The 22030-nt window shown below is 42.1% G+C and overlaps 2 protein-coding genes across 2 annotated transcripts; one reads left to right on the plus strand and one right to left on the minus strand.

Moving 5' to 3' along the window:
- The first annotated feature begins 877 nt into the window (after nucleotides 1-877).
- Nucleotides 878-5987, plus strand: cnot11 (CCR4-NOT transcription complex, subunit 11). The gene is made up of 7 exons (XM_085384283.1): nucleotides 878-1829; nucleotides 2358-2522; nucleotides 2723-2875; nucleotides 3487-3689; nucleotides 4433-4635; nucleotides 5053-5149; nucleotides 5494-5987. The coding sequence occupies exons 1-7, from the start codon at nucleotides 1511-1513 to the stop codon at nucleotides 5689-5691; spliced, it is 1338 nt and encodes a 445-aa protein (XP_085240409.1). The 5' UTR covers nucleotides 878-1510; the 3' UTR covers nucleotides 5692-5987.
- A 66-nt stretch (nucleotides 5988-6053) lies between these two features.
- lcp1 (lymphocyte cytosolic protein 1 (L-plastin)) lies at nucleotides 6054-20751 on the minus strand. Its single transcript, XM_085384282.1, has 16 exons — nucleotides 20595-20751; nucleotides 14754-14849; nucleotides 13690-13838; nucleotides 13445-13568; nucleotides 12610-12742; nucleotides 12137-12218; nucleotides 11856-12021; nucleotides 11480-11622; nucleotides 11006-11101; nucleotides 9828-10023; nucleotides 9565-9643; nucleotides 9333-9447; nucleotides 8679-8812; nucleotides 8314-8434; nucleotides 7793-7917; nucleotides 6054-7690 (listed from the first exon to the last, which is right to left on the minus strand). The coding sequence occupies exons 2-16, from the start codon at nucleotides 14815-14817 to the stop codon at nucleotides 7561-7563; spliced, it is 1857 nt and encodes a 618-aa protein (XP_085240408.1). The 5' UTR covers nucleotides 14818-14849; nucleotides 20595-20751; the 3' UTR covers nucleotides 6054-7560.
- Nucleotides 20752-22030: the final 1279 nt, after the last annotated feature.

Consider the following 22030-nt stretch of genomic DNA (forward strand, 5'->3'; position numbering starts at 1 on the left):
AAATCGTTTGAGCTGCTGCAAACTTTGGCTCACTCTGGTTTTTGTTTAGCCTGCAATATCCCTTTAAAGTGTGGACTAAAAAATGAGATGAACTGTGAGATGTTATGGACAGCTTCTCCAAGGCCTTTAAAAAAAGAAAGAAAAGAAAATCAAGAATCTGTTTCATTGCCCTCAGTGCAGACATTGACCTCTAAACAGGACAAGTCTGGGTTGAGATTCACAAAATATTTTAAGAGTAACCCCCAGTGGCCCCCCCCCCCCCCCTGGCAAGACTCTCCTATGATAGTAATAATTTCATTACACGTGGCCACAAGAGAAAGTAAGACACCCTACAATCAGCTGAAAAAATTCTGGACACGCCCCTGCTGAATTGCACTCATCACCTTTGAGTTTCTTATAGGACCTTTGGTTTCTCTTTAGATCATCGCTTTCATTTTATTTCTCCCATCTCATTCTTCAGGATCTACCTGAAAGAACAGGCCTCAGGAGAAGCTTTCTCCTTTCCAAAGTGAACATGACTGAAAGCACAATGTTCTTTAAGTGAAAATACTAAATAAATGTCTTAACAATAAGTATGTACTACTGTTGGGTATTTATCAGACTGGACGGTAGAAACTGCGTACAGAAGAGTTAAGTTTTTTTTGTTGAAAGGTGAAGATAAGAAATAATAATTAAATGCGTATGCTCACAAGAACTGAGAATATTTAAAATAAAATTAAAATATATATATATATATATATATATATATATATATATAAATAAAAATTTTCACAAACCTGCTTAAAGGTAAAAAAGAAACGCAATGAAAGAACACTTTTAAGAGTGTATCGACAATTGTCATTTTATTTCGACAGGACAAAACGCCGGAAATGATAACGCGAGGACTGATCGGTAAAGGAAGAAGCTCTTTATCTAGTCAAACCACTATTTTATGGTCAGCTGTAGCTTTTAAAGTGGCTTTTATTGGATGACACCTCACGCTTTTCGAGTCTAAAATTGCTGCTTTCCTATAGATTACTTAAACGAGTTTATTTTAAGGGGGAAGTGAAACGCCACTGTACGAAACTACATTACCCGTAATGCAGCTCGGTATGACCGACGTACTGTCGTGAATTTAAACTGCTAATACGTCGGTCACCGACTCTCAACAGTCGTGAAAACACCTGGACAAACTTGGATGTTTCTATCGGTTAATGTTTTGTTAGTTTTTGTAAGACTGTTATGCAGTTTCAGCACCGGGCAGAGTGGAGTTTGTGGGGCGGATTATTCGACTGTGAAAATGCCGCTTTATGTCAGTTAGCGCCGCAATGCTAGTTAAGCTAACTTTTTGCTAACAACTCGTTTGATCATTTTCATTCTGTAGCTTTTCAGATTTGCTCTTCAAATATGAATTAAACGCACCCGGTTCGTTGCGAGGATGCTGTATTTGCTATATTAGCTATTTAAACAAACAAAAAAAATAGTCTTATAACGGTTCCGCCCAAGCAGGAAAGATTCAGTTGAGGAAACCATGACACTCGCTCCGAAGGAACTGTCCAACCTGCTGAGCATCATCTCGGAAGAGGCTTGCACCAACTCCTTCGAAAGCCTCTCCACTCACTTTCATCATTACTTCGGGAAAGCGGAGCACTTCAGGGTCGGCTCGGTGTTGGTGATGCTTCTGCAGCAACCGGACCTGCTGCCCAGCTCCTCGCAGCGGCTCATCGCCCTCTACCTGCTGTGGGAGATGTACCGCACCGAGCCACTGGCCGCTAACCCTTTCGCCGCTGTTTTCGCGCACCTGCTGAACCCCGCACCTGCCGGAGAGGAACAGGAGAAGGTGCTGTCCGGTAGGTCTCCGTGTGAAAATGCTTTTTCCTGACTTTGTTTATGTCACCGAGAAAGAAATCAGCCAGGCCTAAACGAGCAGGACATATAGCAGCAGCGAATAAGCTTTGATACAAAGTTGAGGTTTTCTCTGAAGCTAAACTCAATATTTGAGGGTTGTGCTTTTTTTTTTTTGCTTTTTTTTTAAAGAGTCTAAGTCTTCGTGTTGTAACAGTGATGACCAATCAAGATTTTTGGCATCTTATACTCTAGAGTCTAGACACAAACGAGTGATGTCTCTGTGGCACATGATTGTGCTTTGAAGGACCACAGCCTTATGTAATGTTGTCCCTATCTGTTTGTCTGAAATGAGAAACAGTCTGTTTCTCATTTCAGACAAACTTGTTCAGTTCAGTTAAACATTTGCCCTCAGATCTTGCTGCCAGTGCAACACCCAGTTACACTGGCAGTCTCAGTGTGACTGTGTAACATGATGAATGAGGGCATCAGGGATTATGAAGTGTATGAAGTCTCCTGTGTTTGGTGTCCAGGCTTCCTGCCTCCCATCACCCAACCTGAGAAGTTCTTCCTGTCCCAACTGATGTTGGCACCTCCCAGGGATCTCTTCAAAAAGACACCCAGACAGGTGTCCTGCATGGATGTTGGCAACATGCCCCAGTCTGTAGACATCAGCGGGTTGCAGCTAGCGTTGGCAGGTCAGTACCCACTCACCCATAAATGATCTACTGACTGAAAGACTAGGTGTGACTGGTCAAAACTGTCACTTGTTTATACTGGTTTGTTTTAAAAGGCAATTTTTTTTCTTCTTTAATCTCTTTGCACAGATTACTTTGTTTACTTTGCACTTTGTTTCTTTTATGTTTTAATTCACTGTTTCTGTCTCTTTGTTGTTTAGAGCGTCAGTCAGAGTTGCCCACTCAGAGTAAGGCCAGTTTCCCAAGCATTCTCAATGATCCAGACCCAGACTCATCCAACTCAGGATTCGACAGCTCTGTGGCCAACCAGATCATCGAGTCTCTGGTCACAGGCCCACGCCCTCCCCTGGAAAGTAAGTGTTATTGATGATTTGTTTGTTCATTTTTCAAAAAGGCTTTTGTTATGCAGAAAACCAAGAACATTAAAAGCAGGTCACCTCAGGTGTGTGTGTGTGTGTGTGTGTGTGTGTGTGTGTGTGTGTGTGTGTGTGTGTGTGTGCAAGCAACATGAAAAGAGTATGTCTTATCATCATGTTTCTCATCATCATGGTTATTCACTTCTAGCTTACAAGTCAGGAGCTGTGTGAATTAGGAGATCACAGATGAAAAACAAGTGAACGTTTTGCTTTGCTGGCAGTTTTGTGGGTTTTCAGCTGTCAAGTGCACATCTGACTTATGTTCATCCATAAGTCAGATGAAGCAGCATGGTCACACAAGAACCTGAGTAGTTTCACTAGTGTGTGCATCAGAGCTTCAGCTCTCTGCCGTGGTGTCCCAATATTACAGTTCATTGCTGTTCATATCCTGAGACACAATGCTTGGCTCTCTGAACACGAGATCACCTTTTAAAGCTGGCACACATGTAGCCATGGTTACTAGAGTAGACCGCCACCCATGAATAAAGCTACGTCTGAAACAGAACAGGATTATCACAAGTGTTTCAATATCGTTGTTTAATCCTCAGGTCACTTCCGCCCTGAGTTCATCCGGCCGCCGCCTCCTCTCCACGTGTGTGAGGACGAGCTGGCGTGGCTGAACCCCACCGAGCCAGATCACAGCATCCAGTGGGATCGCTCCATGTGTGTGAAGAACAGCACCGGCGTGGAGATCAAACGCATCATGTCCAAGGCCTTCAAGAGCCCGCTGTCTGCACAGCAGCAATCACAGGTGGGTCAGCCATTTAATGCTTCTCTTAAAGTCAGGCACTGCAATTCTATTTAAACTGAAACTATGGTGCTGCCACCAGCTGCCTTTGGAGTGCAACCAGATAAACCCAGAGAGGAATTTCAGGGTTAAAGTTGCTACTTCACAAAAGGAGAAAAGCACAAGACAAATATATTAAGACAAGACATTAAAACATGGTTTGAAAAGAGTCAGAATGTGAAATCAACAGGAATAAAATGGAATGATGTGGATTAATCAGAGGATAAAAATGGTAGTTTACAGCTGATTGATAGTGGGAGTTTATTTCTGTTTCTCCAGACACTGGAGGACAGTATGCATCTTTATACAAGATGGTAATTATTTATAATTAACCATCCAAACTTAACATCTTTTGTCTTACCATCACTCCCAGACCCAGAGAGCTTCGTTATACAGTCTGTTGTTACCGAGGATTAGCTCTGTGAACTAGCAATCTGTCCAGAGCATACCTCGCTTCTGACCCCAGGACAGCTGGGCTAGGCTCCAGCACCCCGTTGACCCTGAATTATGAAGAGAGGGTTTACAAGAGAAAGCATAAAATCTTTGTTTCCAGATGTGGAGCCAGTAATGGTTTAAACTTTTAATATTATTACATTATCAGAGGTAATATATTTATCATTTGTAGTTTTTTCCTCCTTCAGTGTATTTGAAATGCAGCGTGTAAATCTTTGCTTGTCAGTAACTCCCTGCATGCTCTGTCACTGCAGCTGCTGGCTGAGCTGGAGAAGGACCCGAAGCTGGTTTACCACATCGGTCTGTCTCCGGTGAAGCTGCCTGACCTGGTTGAGAACAACCCGCTGGTGGCCATCGAGATGCTGCTAAAGCTGATGCAGAGCAGCCAGATCACAGAATATTTCTCAGTGCTGGTCAACATGGACATGTCGCTGCACTCCATGGAGGTCGTCAACAGGTGGGGGCACGGAGCCGTGGAGCTGCTTACAGAAAAAGGCCAAATGTGTGATCTGAAAAAAAAAAAAGACAAAACAACCAAAGCCAGGACAATGATCAGAACACTGATGTCAGTGTGCTGAGGTTTGAAAAGTCAAACTAAAAATAAAGTTTTTTTTGCTTTTTAATCCAGTCTTCAAAAGATTTTCGAGGTTTTGTGGGGTTTGTGTCACTGGTTGCTTTTTAATCTGCGCTATGTGTGACTCGAGTAAAGCGGCCTCTCGTCAGTAAGCCCAGTTCTAGTCTCTAAACTAAACTCGGCTCACGCTATGACTCATTCAGAAGCTGACTGACTAAACTGGGTCTGTTTTAAGAGGTGTTAAAAGTTTCATTGTCAAAAGTGGAAATGTCACTCTTTGGGGGTTGTTTTTGTCCGCAGGTTGACCACAGCTGTGGATTTGCCTCCTGAGTTTATCCACCTCTACATCTCTAACTGCATCTCCACCTGTGAGCAAATCAAAGACAAATACATGCAGGTAGAGTACAACACGCAATGTAGTGATGCTTCTTCATATTTAATCATAATCCTTGAAAAAAAAAAATCCATAAAAGAACAAAGAACTCCTCAAGTTTTGGAGCAGAAAGTCAGTATGTTGAACACACACACCCCTGCTAATAAGTACTAAATAACAGACTAATAAAACAGTAGAATGACTTGAGGACACAGACTATAGCTCAGACTTGTTGACAGGGCTGTACCGCACAGCTCACCCCACTCTGAATGAGAATCTTCTGAACTGGTTCAATGTGTTTTCCAGTAAATTGGAGACCATGCTTTGTGTGGTGTTATTAGGTATTAATCACACTTTCTTTCTTCCAGAATCGTCTGGTCCGTCTGGTCTGTGTCTTCCTGCAGTCGCTCATCCGGAACAAGATTATCAATGTTCAGGACCTCTTCATCGAGGTTCAGGCTTTCTGCATCGAGTTCAGCCGCATCCGCGAGGCCGCCGGCCTCTTCCGCCTCCTCAAGACTCTGGACACTGGAGAAAACCCCACTGAGGCCAAACCTGCCAAATAATACTCGTCATAGATGCTACACGGGCGGGACTGAAGCAGCGGCTAAACGAGGACGGTTTGCTCTAATGCACACTCGTAGTGTCCCTGTACATCACAGAAGGAGAAGACTGTGCAGCTCAGAGGAAATACTGTAAATATGTTATGAAGTCCTTCAAATTTGAGTCATTTCTCTATATGCTCATCTTCTACAGTCCAGGTCTGCCTGAAGGACAGCAGCATTTCCTTTTTTCCCAGTGCTCTCCCCTTTGGAAAATGAAACCTCCTGAGTTTGTTTCATTAAAGAGATCGTTTATTTGACTCAGTGTAGTTGTATTTTTGGATTGTTACATTTCTCTTGTCACTCACATCCCCCTGTGCTGCCTGCCTGCCATGGTGAGTACTTGAATGGCTGTGACACTCAAATCTTTTTATACAGACGGACACAGTATTTCCTGTAGACAGTTTAAAGACTCTAAATATATTCTACATTTTAAGAAAGAATATATCTGTTAAATATTAAGTTGTAGCTAAGAGTGAACATGGTGTCAGTCTAACTGCCAAAGAAGGCTAAAAACAACTTTTACTGATGTATCTGAACAGCAGCCACGATAACAGCTGGCTGATCCCACCGCTGCAGTTCTCCTTTAGCATTTACCACACACTGGTCTACTGCTTATGTTCATTTTTGGGAATTGCTGTACCGCCAGTTATTAATTTCACACCACAAGTGCTGAAAGCCTCAATGAAGGTAAGAGTTAAAGTGGGTCATGTAATGAAGAATGGGCGGCCAGGTGAGCAGCAAGTCTTAACACTGGCATCTAGTGTGTCAGGGTAATGGCAGTTGGAGCTTGTAACATTTTCCACTGAGATCAGGGAAAAACAAAACTGTTTTCTGAGTGAGAGCCAGGTGTGCATCCCACAGTGTCCATCACTATCACTATATAATCTATATAATCTTAGTGATTACCCCACTTAAATGTCAGGATGAAAAATAACAAAAGTAATAAAAAAATTGTTGGTTTATTGCTTGCAAACATCACATATAAACATTTTGATTTGTAATCAGATGGCTGTGTTACACTGATCACTTGTGGTTTCACAGAAATTTAAAAAATGAAATGGGAAATGTTGCAGCTCTGCATAGAAAATAAAACTCTTTGTGATATAATGTGGATTGTATGTATGCTCCGGCTAAGTCTTAGTGGAAAATTTTTTTTTTTTTTGCTAATGTTCGCAGTTAAAAGATTGAGGAAAAGTGGAAAATTAATACAGCAACAAAGATGGACATTTAATCTCCAATCAGCTGCCTTCAAAACCTTTCTTTTTTTTAGCAGACCATTTTTGTGCTTGTTTCCTGGTTGTACCTGTTTACTTGTCCTCTTCTGTGAGTTGTGGCTCAGCTACTGTAACAGACACTGAAGCTAAAAGTCTGCAGTGAAACACTTTGAACTTTTTCCCCTTAGTTTATTTGCTGGAGGTAGAAATCTTTGTAGCTGACTTAAACACTTTGAAAATCAAGACTGGTACAGATCCTTTTTCTAATATTCATATTTTCATGTAAAAACTCATTTAAAGTCACACCTGTGACCTGTGTGACTCTTTAGGTGAGGTTTAACTTGACCCTTGGGATTATTTCAGCTTCTTGGGTTTGAATAAAACAGTTTTCTATTGTACATTTAAGAGAAACATGAGTGAAAGACATCAATCACCAGCAGATGTTACAAAATGTGTCCCACAGCCGTATTGCCATCATAAATCCAATATTTCTGGTCATTAAAAAGTTACAGTCTAAAGCCACAACTTGTGAGTGGAGCCTCTGCATTAGCAACTCATTTCCTTTGGCTGCTAGCCTTAGAGGTCCCCTCTTCACAGACAGGAAGTGATTGTGGTTTTAGGCCCTCAGGCCACGAGCCATGAGGCAGGCGAACACCGTCATCACCATCTTAGGCTTGACTTCCACCAAGTCCTCGGGGAGCGCATACACCCGGGCGCCAATCTTCCTGGACATGGAGATGGCGTACCTAAAGACACAGTAATTGTTGGATTAAATTCCTGCTGCTGGCGATGCAGAGACATTTCTGAACTGTTAAGTGATAAGAAGCTGTAAGAAGAGCTGTACGCACTTTGCGTTGTTGAGTTTCTCCTCGTCAGTCAGGTCTTCGGTCTTCAGCAGGTCGTACCGGATGGATCCAGGCTGGATGGTATCAATCAGGTCAAGAACCGGCATGCTGGTGCTGATGGACCGGTCCTAACCAACAACAACAGCAGAGTTAATGTAAATCTCTCATTGTTTAGTGTTACAGATGTGAAACTACACTGCTATGAGCCTGGTTGCCATCCAGAGTGTAACCAAAAACTCCCTGTTGGGTTTTTGTTCTTGTTTCACACACAGGATAACCTGTTAAGCAGTTTCATCAAGGCCCAGTGTAACATAAACTTGGATTATTCTGAACCACAAAGCATGCAAAGCAACTCTAGCGAAGTTCAGCAATAAAGATCTGGAGCTGGAAAAAAGTAGAATAGGTTCCCTTTAAAGCCGTGATAAATCTGTGCACAGGAAGTGATGTAATCAAAACTTTGACACTGGAGCATTTAATTGGAGGCTAAGGAGGATTTCCATGTCCATACTGTCGAGGTGTGTTACCTTAAAGCTGGAGATTGTGGATTTTCCGGCCCTTGTCAGGTTGTCGTTAACCCAGGACACGATGGTCTCATCGATCACCTTTTGCCCATCGCCAAGGTCCTCCAAGATATTCAGGGTGTACCTGGGTGCACACACAGGTAGCTTAGAGATTCCTGAATCGGGCATTTCTAAGCAGACTAAGTTAAATAGTTTCTGGTTCCATACACCCTTCAGTGCATTACCACGCTTTCTTTAACAGCCAAACCCCCATTCAAATATCTGCGGATTTCATATCAGGTTAGAACAACAGCCCTCACAAATCAGAGCAATCAAAACAAGAAGATGAGACCAAAGAGATGTGAGAGGTGAGTGAAGTGAGGTTTTACCTCCTCATGAGCTGCCAGAGCAGAGCGAGGGTGAGGGTTCGATTCCCTTCGTTCAGATCCTGACCCGCAATGCCGACCAGAGAGAACTTGGCCTCCTTCTTTCCCAGCTCCACGGCGTAGTTACAGTTCTCCAGCTGGAACGCACAAACAAAGGCTCGGGTTCAGCACGGATATGTGGATGCTTGAAATCCCTAAAATATTTGATGTCCTGTTGTTTACAGCTGGACACAGGCCAGATCAGGTGAATCCTTTCACAGATATGTGTAATGTGTCATTACAACATGCATAGTATGTGTCGTAATGACAAACGTCATTACGACACATAACAAAAAAAAATTGTTTGTGAAAGATGTTTTCATTCCAATCATTGGCTGCTGTGAATGAATACAGAAATATTTCAAGAATTCATAGTGGGATCAGGAGAGCGAACATCATTGCAAATTTTGCATATAATATGAATGGAAATTTGAGCTTTCTAGAAAAGGCAACGTGGATTTGGTGCACAGTGTCAAATTTAATGAAAATGTTTTGGGGGTTTTTCATATCCATCATAAATGGATGTCTTTCCCCTTGAAGAGTGAGATGAGAGTCCTTTGAAGAACTGACACAGAAAGAGCCATCGTGTGTGACTTGAACTGTGTTGAGCTGTTGTACCTTCTTCATGTTGCTGCTCAGTTTAGGGTAGGGAGGTTTGTTGACTCTGTCCCAGTCCACTGGTACTTTGATCTTCTCGTACAGCTGGAAGATCACCAAGGCGTCGTCGATGTCTCTGCAGCACAAACAAACACATCACGCTGCTTTGCTGTTGTAATCTGGAGAATGTGTTCATATTCTCAACATGCTGCATGTCAAAGAAGGACAGAGGAAGACCGGTGAGGTGTCTTACGCGTAGAGATGGTTGACACGAGGGTTGACTCCCAGTGAGTTCATCCAGTTCCTGAAGGTGCGCTCCTCTCTGGTTTCACCTGGAAACAAACAAACAAACAAAAAAAGTCTGCTATTAAACATCCATGGCAGGAAAACTAGGGCACAGAGATCGGGAAAGTTGGGAATCTCTCACATATGAATTAAGCCCGCTTTGAGTGCTCAGAAAGAGTAGAAAAGCGCTATATAAGAACCAGTCCATTTACCATTTACCATTTACATTACCTTCGATGGAGCTCCAGTCGATGTCCTGGTTCTCTGGCTTCTTCAGAGCCGGGTATTTGTTAAACAGATTGGCAACAAAAGCCAAGTTGAGCTTAGGGTTGCCGCGGACGACATCTGTGGGCATAACGAACTGTCTGCACCCGAGCCGGTCGGCCTGGTCCAGCATGAGCTCCGCTCGCTTCAGGTCGTCTTTCTCCTGCAGAGCGAGCAGCAAGGCCGACATTAGAATGTGAGAACCAAATCAGAGTTTCCTGCACTCAAAATAAGCATGTTTGGAAGAATCAGGTCCGTAGTCAACAAAGGTCTGCGCATATGTAGTTAAACTGTTCTTTTTTTTAAATTTAGCAATAAAACTAATTAATAAAGTTTGTATTTTACGTATTTGGAACGTCGCCTTTGGCTTCAAGGAATTTTATATGTTCTGATATTTTTTGTAGAACAAAGAATGAAAAATAGCATAATATAAATAATATATGCAAATGAGGCAGCAGTTTTTGTTTATATGGGCCCTGCTGATTCCCTCTGAGTCTTTATGAGCAATCAGGGGACAGTAACACTGACTGATGTGTGGGAACTTGTCATGGTCCCTGTGCCCCGCTGGTCGACCCTCTATTAGGCAATATGTTTGTGGTTTGTTTGCTCGCCCTCTCGCTCTCTCTCGCCGCGGCGACGCTCATTGCGGGCTCCCGCTGCTGGCCCACACACCTGCTCTCATCACCGCACCGGCCGCTGATCCCAGCTGATTACTGCACTACTTAAGATGGCGAGTCTGCACTAGTCTTCGCTGGATCGTTGAGCTATCAGCGTCAGTCAAACTTGTGTATCTGCCAACCTGTATCTTGAAAGCCCTTTGTTATTATCCCGCTAACCCGACCTTTTGTGTTTAGATCGTTTTTGGAACCGGATTCTGAGAGGAGTGACTGAGGAGGAGCTTTTGTACAGAAAGTGTGGAGCACCCTTCCCCCTAACCCTGTTTCCCACGGACCCTGGCGACCCGGACCCGTTTCCCCTGCACGTTGTATATAGCCACTTGGTGATTGTGTTCACTGTGAATAAATGCACTGTTCTTCGCTTAAAGGAATACCCTGGCCTGCGCCTGAGTCTCTTTCGGAAACCATATCAGAACTAGTCCTATAAATGGTCACTATGGCTATCAGATGCATGCTCGGGTGTCTTACCCTGAGTCCTGACATGTCAACGGCAATGGGGGGAATTCCCTCTTCGTCTCCTTTGGGTGCCACCTGGTTCAGCAGGTTGTAGTACGCCTTCGAATCCTGGAACAAACAGTTTGGAAAGGTTACCTTCTAGCAGCCAAACAAAAACTTCACACTGTAGAGAAGAAAAGGTCTTTAATGTGAGTCTGTCTGTAGTACGGTATCGATGAAAAATTGATGTTGGCTGATTTTACTGTCGTTTAAGAATAAAAGTGATCACAACTCGGCTACTCCAGTTCTTTTCTCCGTTTGGTCTGCGGGACTCTGAGAACACAGAGTTAGACTTACTTTTGCTGATGTTGTTTAAACCCAGCTTGTGTTTCTGGGCCTGAGACTGCTTATGCATTATACACATGGCCCCCAGATGTGTGTGTGTGTGTGTGTGTGTGTGTGTGTGTGTGTGTGTGTGTGTGTGTGTGTGTGTGTGTGTGTGATCACCTTGATGTCGTTGTTGAAGTTGTTGATCTTGCCACAGCCCGCCTCCTCCAGGTGATAGTTGGCCCAACGCAACAGCAGCTCCTCGGGGGAAAGTTTCATCAGATCCTCAAGACTCTCTCCATCCCGCAGCAGAGCGATCAGAGCTGCACGCATGTGTTTTCATTAAAAACATCCTCATGTGCATGGAGTGAGTATAGATTAGCTGGTAAGCAACTGAAAAGTAGCTGGTGGCTTTGGTTTTACTTTTGTCTTGAATACATGAATCTGATTCTCAGCAAGTAAATAATATCACTTCCAAAGTATTTTTTTAACATCTGTGGTCATTTTTTAGTCTATTTTTAGCTTTCATTGTATTCTAAATGAGAAACACACGCACCTTCATTCCTGCTGAGCTCAATGTCAGCGAACAGCCCGATCTTGATGACCTGCCACAGCAGACCCAGGACCAGGTGCTGCCTGCCCTCCTTCAGGTCCTCAGCTCCAATGTTCACCACGTGGCAGCCAATGGCTGATGCAGAGTTCAGGGCCAGGTTCAGGTTCTCCTGTTAGATCAAGCAGTAAGATATCCCATGCACAGAGACTCTGTTAGACTGCTGATTGTGCACAGTGGTAGGTAAAGGAGATGAAAAGCGTTGCCAGAATCCAGGAGAGTCTCACCTGGATGGTGAAGGGTGTGAGCTTTTTCTTGTTGATTGTTCTCTCATCGATGGTGTCGGCTACAGACAGGTTGATCATTTTACTAACAAGAGAGGAAAAACATCCAGATTGATAACGGAACTGTTTTCTTTCCCCAATTCGAAAGTAGAACTGATAAAGGCTTTTTTTTAAATGTCCCTGAAGCTAAGATATCTCAGCAAAGAAGTACAGTACATTTAAGAGATCTAAAAATTATTACACAGTATCACAGTTGTCTTCTTTTTTGGAGTTGGATTTCTCATTTAAACTTTTAAATTTGCTCAAATTTTCAGTTTATAACCAACCAGTAAAGTTATTATAGCTATTTAAAACTGAAGTAATATCCAACCCAAGCACGTCTGTAAAAATTATGCAAACTGGGTCAACCCCTGTATGTAAAACCGTGATTTAAGTTTTCAGGAAGTCAGCTGTTGTTCCTGTGAAAGATAACGTACCAGAGAACGATCCCATCTCCCATGGCGGTGAACAGGTCGTTGGTGTTAGGATCCATGGGCAGAACATGTTTGCAGTCTGGATCCTTCTCCAGAGCTTTATTGATCCAGTTCACAAAGGCTACCTTTTCCTCCTCTGCAGAACAAAAAAAGCAAATTAAAGTGAGCAGCTGGATGATCATCTGCATCGACCACGTGCAAAATATTAACAAAACTGATTGTTTGGTTTTTTTTGTTTCTTTTTATAAACATATGTGTGTCAGACTTTGGTGTCTGATTCATTCAGATGATTTCCTGAGGCAAGTTCAACAATGCACACATATAACAACAGATGTACTTTTTACTGACTCAGACTATTTGAATTTTCTATCGGTGGCCTCATTTATCCTGATGCATTTCATTCACACAGGTTAGCATCTCATATTGAATAATAGGTTTGTTTTATTGTTTACATAAACACTTTTAAGCTTGGTTGGCATCAAATCAAGTGAACTATTGATATGAAAACTCTCCAGTAATGTCTAATGTATTCAGATGGTTTGGGTGTGTGTGTGTTTCCATATCTTTGTGGGGACCAAAAATGAGAATGTTACTATGCTTACGGGAACCAACAGACCTTATGGAGTCAAAATGCCTGTCCCCACAAGGTTGAAGGCATTTTTGAGACTCAAAATGTGGTTTTAGTGTCAGGCTTACAGTTAGGTTATGGTTAGGTTTAGGCTAAGGGTTAGGGTTAGGCACTCATTTTTGATGGTTAGGGTAAGCGGCTAGAGAGAAAGCGTGATATCAATTTGATGGCCCTACTAAGATATGAAAACACGACTGTGTGTGTGCTGACCTGAGTAAGAGTGCTGAGTGCCAGTCTGCTCTGAGGTTCCTGCCACATTACAGATGCCCTCCTTCTTGGTGATTGCTTTCTTGAAGGTCTTTGCAACCTCTGCACTCTTTAGTCCATGGACAATCTGGAGATGGGAACAAGAAAGAAAGGTGAGAAATAATCATTTATGCAGTATGCATGAAGTGAGTGATCAACACACTATGTCTGCACTGTGTATTTGTCTGATCATTCTACAGTAAACTCACTTCAGTAAACTTATCAAAGTTGAGCTCTTCGCTGCTCTTGCTCAGCTCCTGGATCATCTCTCTGACTCTGTAGCCCGGCAGTGAAAGGTTGGCGGCCTTGAGGACAGCATCAAGCTCATCCTTGCTGATAATGCCGTCATTGTCCACATCTGGAGGAGGATGGAGGGGAAAGCACAACTTTAAAGAGGGTCCATTAAACTTTCCCTATAAAGTCTCATACAATGAAGACAGTAAAGGAACTCATGTGAGCCGCTCTGAATGGCTCAGGCACAGCTCTGTATGATGTCAGGTGGATATCCTTAATATGGTCATCTCAGGCACACAGCGGGTGGGTGGAGCTTCTGTGCGCCCAAATCATCTCCTCTTCAACTCCAACCAATCAGAAGAAAGATGGAGTGAAGCTAAAGTCATCATGCAAAGCTACTCTACTCTGCTCTATTCACTCTGCTAACGGCGCAGATTGCACACTACTCTCTAACACAATGTCCGGCCTGAAATATTAGTCATAGGTATTGTTTCATTATCTAACTTCATGTCCGGTGTGTAACTTCCTTCTCATCTCTGTGGCTGCACAGGCTGCTGAGATTACACATCATCCTTACTCAAATATTCAAAATGATATTAGTTTAACCTGTTGCTGTGTCTTCTTAGGGATCTCTTCCTTACATGGCATTTGTATTTATTTGAATGGTAACTGTATGAAATTTGGAATGATCAAATCTTTGTCATGAGAAGAAAGAAAAATACTATTAGAGGAAAGAACTATCAAAAGACAGCCAAGTCTGACTTTTCCCACTCACCCAGGACATTTTAAACACACTAACAGAGTCAAAGTCTTACATCTTTTGAGCACACCTTCAGAGATCCTCTGAACATCAGACTTTTAGTCACTTTAATTTTAAAACTGTGATTTTAAAACTGTATATACTGTATATTCTGTGTATTTATTATTTCACTCTTATTGCCTGTTCTTATTGTCCTTATCTTCAACGTTATGCTGCTCTGTTGTTTGTTAATTGCACCTTGGGGATAAATAAAGTCTTTCTGATTCTGATCTATCTTACCAATTTTAGTGAACGCTTCTCTAAGATCCTCCAGCTCCTCTGCAGTGATCGGTGGGGCGGCCATGTTGAAGCGTGAATCAGTAGAGGAACCTGAAACTGGCACAAGAGAAAAAACACAAGACATCCTTAAATTTAAAAGTCAAAGCCTGTCAGCACTGAGGAGCATGTAAGCAGGGACCATGTGGTGGAGAAAGAAAGAGGAAATTCAAAGATGGTATCCTGATTTTCTACTGTGAAGCAAACTGCTCAGTTCTCACTTCTGCCAGTGTAAAACTTCCTGCTTGTGCTTCACTTCCTGCCTGACAGACAAAAGCCTCTCTGTTCATTACTGCTGCGTGTGTAATAAGATCAGAGCACTCTGAGGTCCCCCAGGTAACCTTTAACCACCCACAGTCAAGTCACAAGTACACACAAATTCTTTGCCAAAAGAGGAAACAGCACAGTGATGCTCTGGTTCACAAAAACCCTGTTTAGTAACCAGAATCTTTTCATTCACATTAAGCTGCGTCTGCATTTGTAGATGGCGGTTGTCTAGTCGACATTCAAGCCTCCAGTTTTGTAATTACCACCTCATCATATGTCAATCAAAAGTATCCTTTGCTCTCATTGGTGGTTGCATCAGCTGCTCACCTTGAAGCTGAACTTGGAAACGGCCTATTTTTGTTTCACTCTGTATCCCTGACACCCTGCAGTCTCCAGTCGACACAACACTGCTGGTCTCTTCCTGTGTGGACGTCTCTGAAGAACATTTCTAGAAACACGGTCCCTCTAACAACCCATGCAATAAATAAAGGGTCTACCCAAAGCTGTGCAACAACAACAAGTCTCACTCTATGGGGTGGTACTTTTTAATTGCTGAGAATCTTTTGAGGTACTGAGTGTAGCCACTGGTTTAGCAGCAGCTACCATCGCTTCAGTAAATCAAGGAATCGCTCTATGCATCTCTGTTAGTCTAGCTTGATGACTGTTTATGTTGTTTGGACATAAATCAAATGGATTAGGGTCGTCTCATTTTGACGGTATTTTCTCTGCTGCTAGGCAATCAGTGGGCGGAGCCATCACCCCTACTACTGGGCATCAAAAGAGGTTCTTATGCTAAAAGATTTGTGATGTAACAGAAAATTCAGATGATTGCAGTTTAGAGCCAAAGAGAATTAGCTCAGAGACCACAGCAACCAAAGCTGCAGCTGTCTGAGAATTTACATTTCTGGGTGTTATCATTACTGATTTGATTTATAGTCAAAGACGACGTTACCCTGTTTGAATCTGTGATAAACGATGAACCACAATTTAAGCTAGTGATTAAATTAAGAAGAATTAAACTAATTTATTTAGTTTTTGAGAGCTGATGAAGAGATCAAGAGATGGATGGATCGATGGCATGTTCAAACTCTGTCTAGCTTTCATTTGGGGACAAACATCCACCAGGAACTGGAGACAGAGATCAGCAAACAGAAACTCTCACACCATGTTGTTGCATGCAAAAATGCTGCAGTAGAGCTAATGATGTTTTATGTGTAAGCTGACTCTCAGCTGCTGAAGGCACATTTTGCTCCTTGGATGTAGAAGTTTTAGTTCTGAGGACTGCTGGGAGCCCATCAACCTCAGCCTTTCAGCCTCTGTCTAAAACAGCTTCTTGGACGCAACAACACAGTCAGGTTTTACTCCTTAAGATGTTCTTTACTCACAAAAAAGTTGAAATTCACAGAGAGGAACTGAGCAACTGAAGATGTGATCGATGATCTCAGTTCAGTGGGGAAGTTTGAGGTCACATCGCAAATGAGGCAGAGCAGTGCCAAACTTCAGACTGCAAGTGTGGAAACTTTGACTATTTGTAACATTTACTTCTGATGCTGTAATGTGACAGAAGGTCCTTTATTTCACCGTTCTGCCAGTTTTGGTTTAACACTCTAGATACAGATTTATTTATTCATGTACTATTTATGCCACCGAGTAAACCTAATGTTTCCAGTGTCCCTTAGGCAACACAGAGACTAAATGAACAGAAATCATTGCATTATATTCTCCTTGCACTATCATGCGTTGCATTTTTAAAGAACGCGATTTAACTGGAGCGCTGTCGATTTTTGCAGCCAAACAGTCACGTTGACAATGACCACATGTGTTCATGACCTGTTTCTTTTTTGCTTATTAGAAAGGAAAAAGCAGCAGATAAGGAAGAGTGAAGCAGTTCTGAGTAGCTGCCAATCACATGACACACAGGACGTTCTATTTCAGTCTGTCATGATTCACTCCGAGCATTTGTCGACTTCAGATCCTTTTTTGGCAGTCGAATGTGAAGAGAAACACAAAGTAACATTTAAGACAAAAGGAGGAACGGGGGTACAACAGATTTACAGGGAAGACGGTTTGATGATGACTTTAAAATTTATGACTTTATTAATGAAATTGTTGGATGAAAAGCAACCTGATGTAAGGGATGATAAGAAAAGGCAAATTGCTGTAAAATGCATATCGATTTATTAGATGGTGTCGCAGTATAAAGAGAAGTGTCTCAGCCTGCGTTTCCATGTTATGCAATTGAAGGATACTGATGAAAGATAAGTAACTGATTGCAGACAGCTGTAAGGTAATGACGAAATACTTTGTTTAAAATGACTGTTGTAAAATTACCTGTTATACCAATGTTAATGAGGGGCAGCCAATTAAAAGAAAGCTGCCTTAAAAAGAGTAAAGTTAGCTGATTCCAGGTGATCTATCCAAGATAGGATAAATAAAGACGCAGCTAATATTGGTATGAGTCAGAATATGTAAATGTGTAAAAACACCCAAACTTCTTCTCCTTTCTTTTTCCCCATGAATGCTAAAACCGCTAAAGCTAACCCCACTGAGCTACAAGTGAAGAAAAAAAATAAAGAAAGACTTAATGATGCACATTTGTGGATCAGATCCATAGAGATGACAGGTTACAGATGTATGAATCATTTGGATTGAACTGTGCAGGTTACAGTAAATGTTTCTCAGCCTCAAGTGGGCAACAGTGAAATGTCCTTCATGGAGGGCCAGACTGGGTTTTGTTTAATTGTTTGTAAAGAGTGAGAATAGGTGTAGGAGATGATTAGCTCCTTTCTGCAGCAGCCCTTTGGACTTGGAAGCAAGGCACTCAGATACACTAATAAAAAGATTCCTCGCCCGCAATGAACATGAAACAATAAATATGAGAACAATGCAACTGAAATATAAGGTTAATTTATTCAAATAATTCATGATTAAGGAAAATGTGCCTGGTGTAAACTGCATTTGTACCAATCAAGTAAATTTCATTTGGGCAGATTCCATTAAATGTAACATTTCACATTTACTTGTGTAACTAAATTATTTGGGAAACTTACATGTAATTAAATTAGTTAGCAATAAACACAGCCTGAAGTCAGCAATAGATAGATCTATAGATACTTACATAATGTTACAGCAGCATGATAAAGGATAAAAAATAGTGCAGTCTAAGATATACAAAGATAAACAACATAGTTGGATAAATGTGCCACAAGCACCCAAAAAGGGCCTTATAAGGGCTTTATACTGTTAGATTATTTATACTATTAAATTTGGGCAGATTCTTTTTCTTTTTTTCGAGCGTGGGTGAATGACAAACGCAAGACTCAACCACTGGCAAACATTAGCTGCTGCTAGTATGTCTGCTCTGGCACTCTTATTTTGATTTTGGAGCCAAATTCACCATGCGCACACATGTAAGCTTTTCATATCTTTTAGGTACGAGAATTAGCTTTGAGCCACTGAAAATCAAGCGGCCTGTTAGACAGCAGCCAGAAGTCAGAAGCAGAAATGAAACTCCGCTCAGCAAAAGTACGGGTCTTAACACTTTTAATGTGCTAAAAGTCTTGCAATGGGTCATGGAAATGAAATGACTCAGTCTGGCCTTTATGGTGCAAAGTGTCGCTGAGCTCTTCTGCACTGATGCTCTTCCATGATCTGCCTCAAACTATCTCTGTGGCAAGAAGTTCCAGTTTCTTTTCACAGTTTTATTTTTAGAGATTTTTTAGATCAACTATTTCTGATTTAGCATCTGCATGCATGAGTTCTCCTTTTGTTGCTAATATTGTTTTCCTTCTGAAAACTTTAACCGCCTTAAAAACAGGGTTTACGGTTCACATGGTTTAACTTTCTCATGTACATGGGTCATGAGTCTGTGTGTATTTCACCTTTTCCCAGCACTGCTTTGTATCTTGACTCTGGCTAACACCTGGACTAAACAGCATTTATAATAAAACAACAACAACAAAAATATTAAAATCTAAAGTTACTTACACATGAATGTTGTGTCTGAAATCTCTTAGTGTAATTTCTAACATAGTTAAAATAGTGAAGTGTTGCTGAAGCTTTGATGATTTAGGATTACTAAATATGTCCCCAGCGAGAGGCGGGGCATGCACTAGCCAAGTCATCAGCCTGTCAGCCTGTCAGAAGCAATCAGACAACCACGCTCACATTCACACCTACACCCCAATATGCACGTCTCTGAACCCAAAACGAACCCACGCAGACATGAGGAGAACGTGCAAGCTCCACGCTGAGAGGCCCCAGCTGGGATTTGTACCAGTTCTTCTGCTGTGAGGTGACCCTGCACCACTGCGCCACCTGATATTAAAACAATCTAACTGTAAAGATTTCCACCTTCCACTTTGAAAATAATCGGAGAACATGCCACCAAAGCTCTGCACGCTGCTATGGTGAGCTGGCGTCATTACAGAGAAAAGCGTGGGGGGAAAACATGATGCAAACAGGCCATTTTAGTGTGTTCTATGTGTTAAAGCGAGGGCGGTATGTTTCCTCACCGCAGCATCGCATATCCCATGCTTCGTGCATGCTGTCATTTGTTTAACAAAGCCTCACACCACAGGAAACGCTTTTACACCTATGTTTCTCCTCATTTCCATTCGGCCTCTTAATGGCCTGCAGCGGCACGATCTAAAACATGCAACACTAGCAAGCGTCAACAATTTCCTGCACTGAATGTGCACGTGTTGCTTCATCTGTTGGCAAGCATCCTGTTTCATCAGAATATTGCATGATTGACAAGTAAAATCAAATAGCAAAGTAGTGTAGCAGAAGTATTATTATTTGGTAAACATGAGTACAAGTACTTTAAAAAGCTGCAAAAAGCACAAAGAAAGAGGGCCGTCTCAAAGCATCATGGCCCCGATCTCATCTCTTAGTGCGCATCGTCCAAGCGGCTCTGAGTTAACTGTATCCACAGCTTAGCATCTTCTCCAATCATAAAGTATTAATCGCTTGTCCTGAGATGATCTCTAGATTTCTGCCCACCCATTGCTACCTTAAAGGGATTTTTTTGCAGTTGAAGTTTGAAAACCGCAAACTTCCTTTTTCAGCTCTCTGCACTGTTCCTCTCCCCCATGCAGGCCTCACTCTGCTTCTAACTGCTCTTATTGTTTAATTTATGTGTGGCAGGTGTTAAATGATTAAAGGCAACATGCACGCTGTAAACAAGGCGTTTAGGTTTGGAGCAAACAAGGTTTGGAGTTTTGTGCTGTTGGTTTCTAAAGCAGGGCAGGCTTTAATGAATACAGCAGCAAAACTGAGCTGCAGTCAAGAAAGATCCAGCTTCAGTACTAAAATCAATGGCTGTGCAGCTATATATGCGATAATACATCATTACAAAGATGTCCTGCAGAGATGTCCTTTATCTCTCGGTCTTTCTTGCTCTCTCTCTCTATCTTTTAATATTTAATATCTATTAAATATTAAAAAGAAAAATCTGAGTCTTTCTCTCACCCTGCAGTTACGCCTTCAGGAAATACCTACATGGATTAGAAGCCACCTGCCCTCTACCTTCTTTACCTGAGAGACGTAGTGAGGAAGCTGATCTCTGGGCTCGGAGGGTTACACTTGTCGTCTGTCTTTATCTCTTTCGTCCTCAGTCGGTTCTTCTGGCTGCTGTGCCGCTCACTGCTTTTCAGACAGCGCACTGAGTTGGGACCGAAAGCAGGGCAACGACGCATCTATTCAAATCTAAGAGGAAGGAAGTGACATGCAACACTTGAAACTAGAAACAGGAATGAAAGGCGTTTTTTGTCTTTATATGGCAATGCGCGGTGGCTACAAGTCAAGGTGACCCCCCACCGCTAAAGGTTTGAAGCTTCTTTTACAGTTTTTGAGCAGTCGCCGTGGACGTTTAGGTGTCGCAGGACTCCAGTGGTATCATTTAAAACATTGTGACATCAAAAAGAAGGTGTTAGTTAAAAGAAACAAATTCAATAGATGAATCAATACTGAAGAAATGTGGGCAAGTAGTTTTTCTCCGTCACCTTATATCATTTAGTATCTACTTATTTAATCTGCAGTTTCATTTTTATTTGGATATAATTGTGGTTGTTAGTGTTGTTGTTGTTGTTAGATAAAGCAAGGAGGGAAGCTGAGAGGCAGGTAAAGACAAAAAGTAGAGAAAGACTACTAACAGAGAGCTGGAGTTACAGAGAGCCATGCACGGAGGAACAGTTAGGTAAACTACAGCTGTGCTGTGAAAAAGAATATTTTCATGCCCACCTGTAAAAAACTAAGTGTGGCATTAATGCTTCCATAGAAACTAAGAGGGTAAGTATCAAGTGCAGTTAATTAAACGACGATCAAAAAGTGTGAGCACCTCTAAAAAGCAGAGGTTGTGGCAGTTTGCAGGTCTGGAGTAGTTAAGTGCAGGGGTGTGTCAGCACAGTGCATCAACCTTCCCAAAGTTCCAGCAAATTCCCTCCAAAGTCAGACTGTGCAATTCTCAGAGAACCTGCAAAAATACACAACAAAAAACAATGTCAGACTTTAAAGACTGCAGCTAGCAAGCTAATGTTAAAGTTCATGATGGCACAATTAGAAAAAGACTGAACAAATATGACTTGTTTGGAAGGTTTGCCAGGAGAGAGTCTCAGCTCTCTAAAAAGTACATCTCAGCACAAACCACAAAGACATCTGGAACAATGTCCTTTGGATAGATGAGACCAAAGTGAAGATGTTTGACCATAAAGCACAGCACTGTATTTGGAGAAACCCAAACACAGTTAATAAGCACAAACACCTCATACCAGCTGTCAAACACGGTGGTGGGGGGGTCATGATTTGGTCACAGGACCTGGGCACATTGGTGTCACTGAGTCACCGCGAACTATTCGAGAGTCAAATGTGTGACCATCTATCTGATCTCTAATGATCCCAAGCACACCCAACAAATCAACAATAGAATGGCTGAAAAAGAAAGGAATTGAGCTTGTGTAATGGCGGAGTCAAAG

Source organism: Rhamphochromis longiceps, linkage group LG16, assembly GCF_057381845.1.
Source record: "Rhamphochromis longiceps isolate RC_006_pf linkage group LG16, R_longiceps_female_GT1.1, whole genome shotgun sequence".
In the NCBI taxonomy this organism is placed as follows: Eukaryota; Metazoa; Chordata; class Actinopteri; order Cichliformes; family Cichlidae; genus Rhamphochromis; species Rhamphochromis longiceps.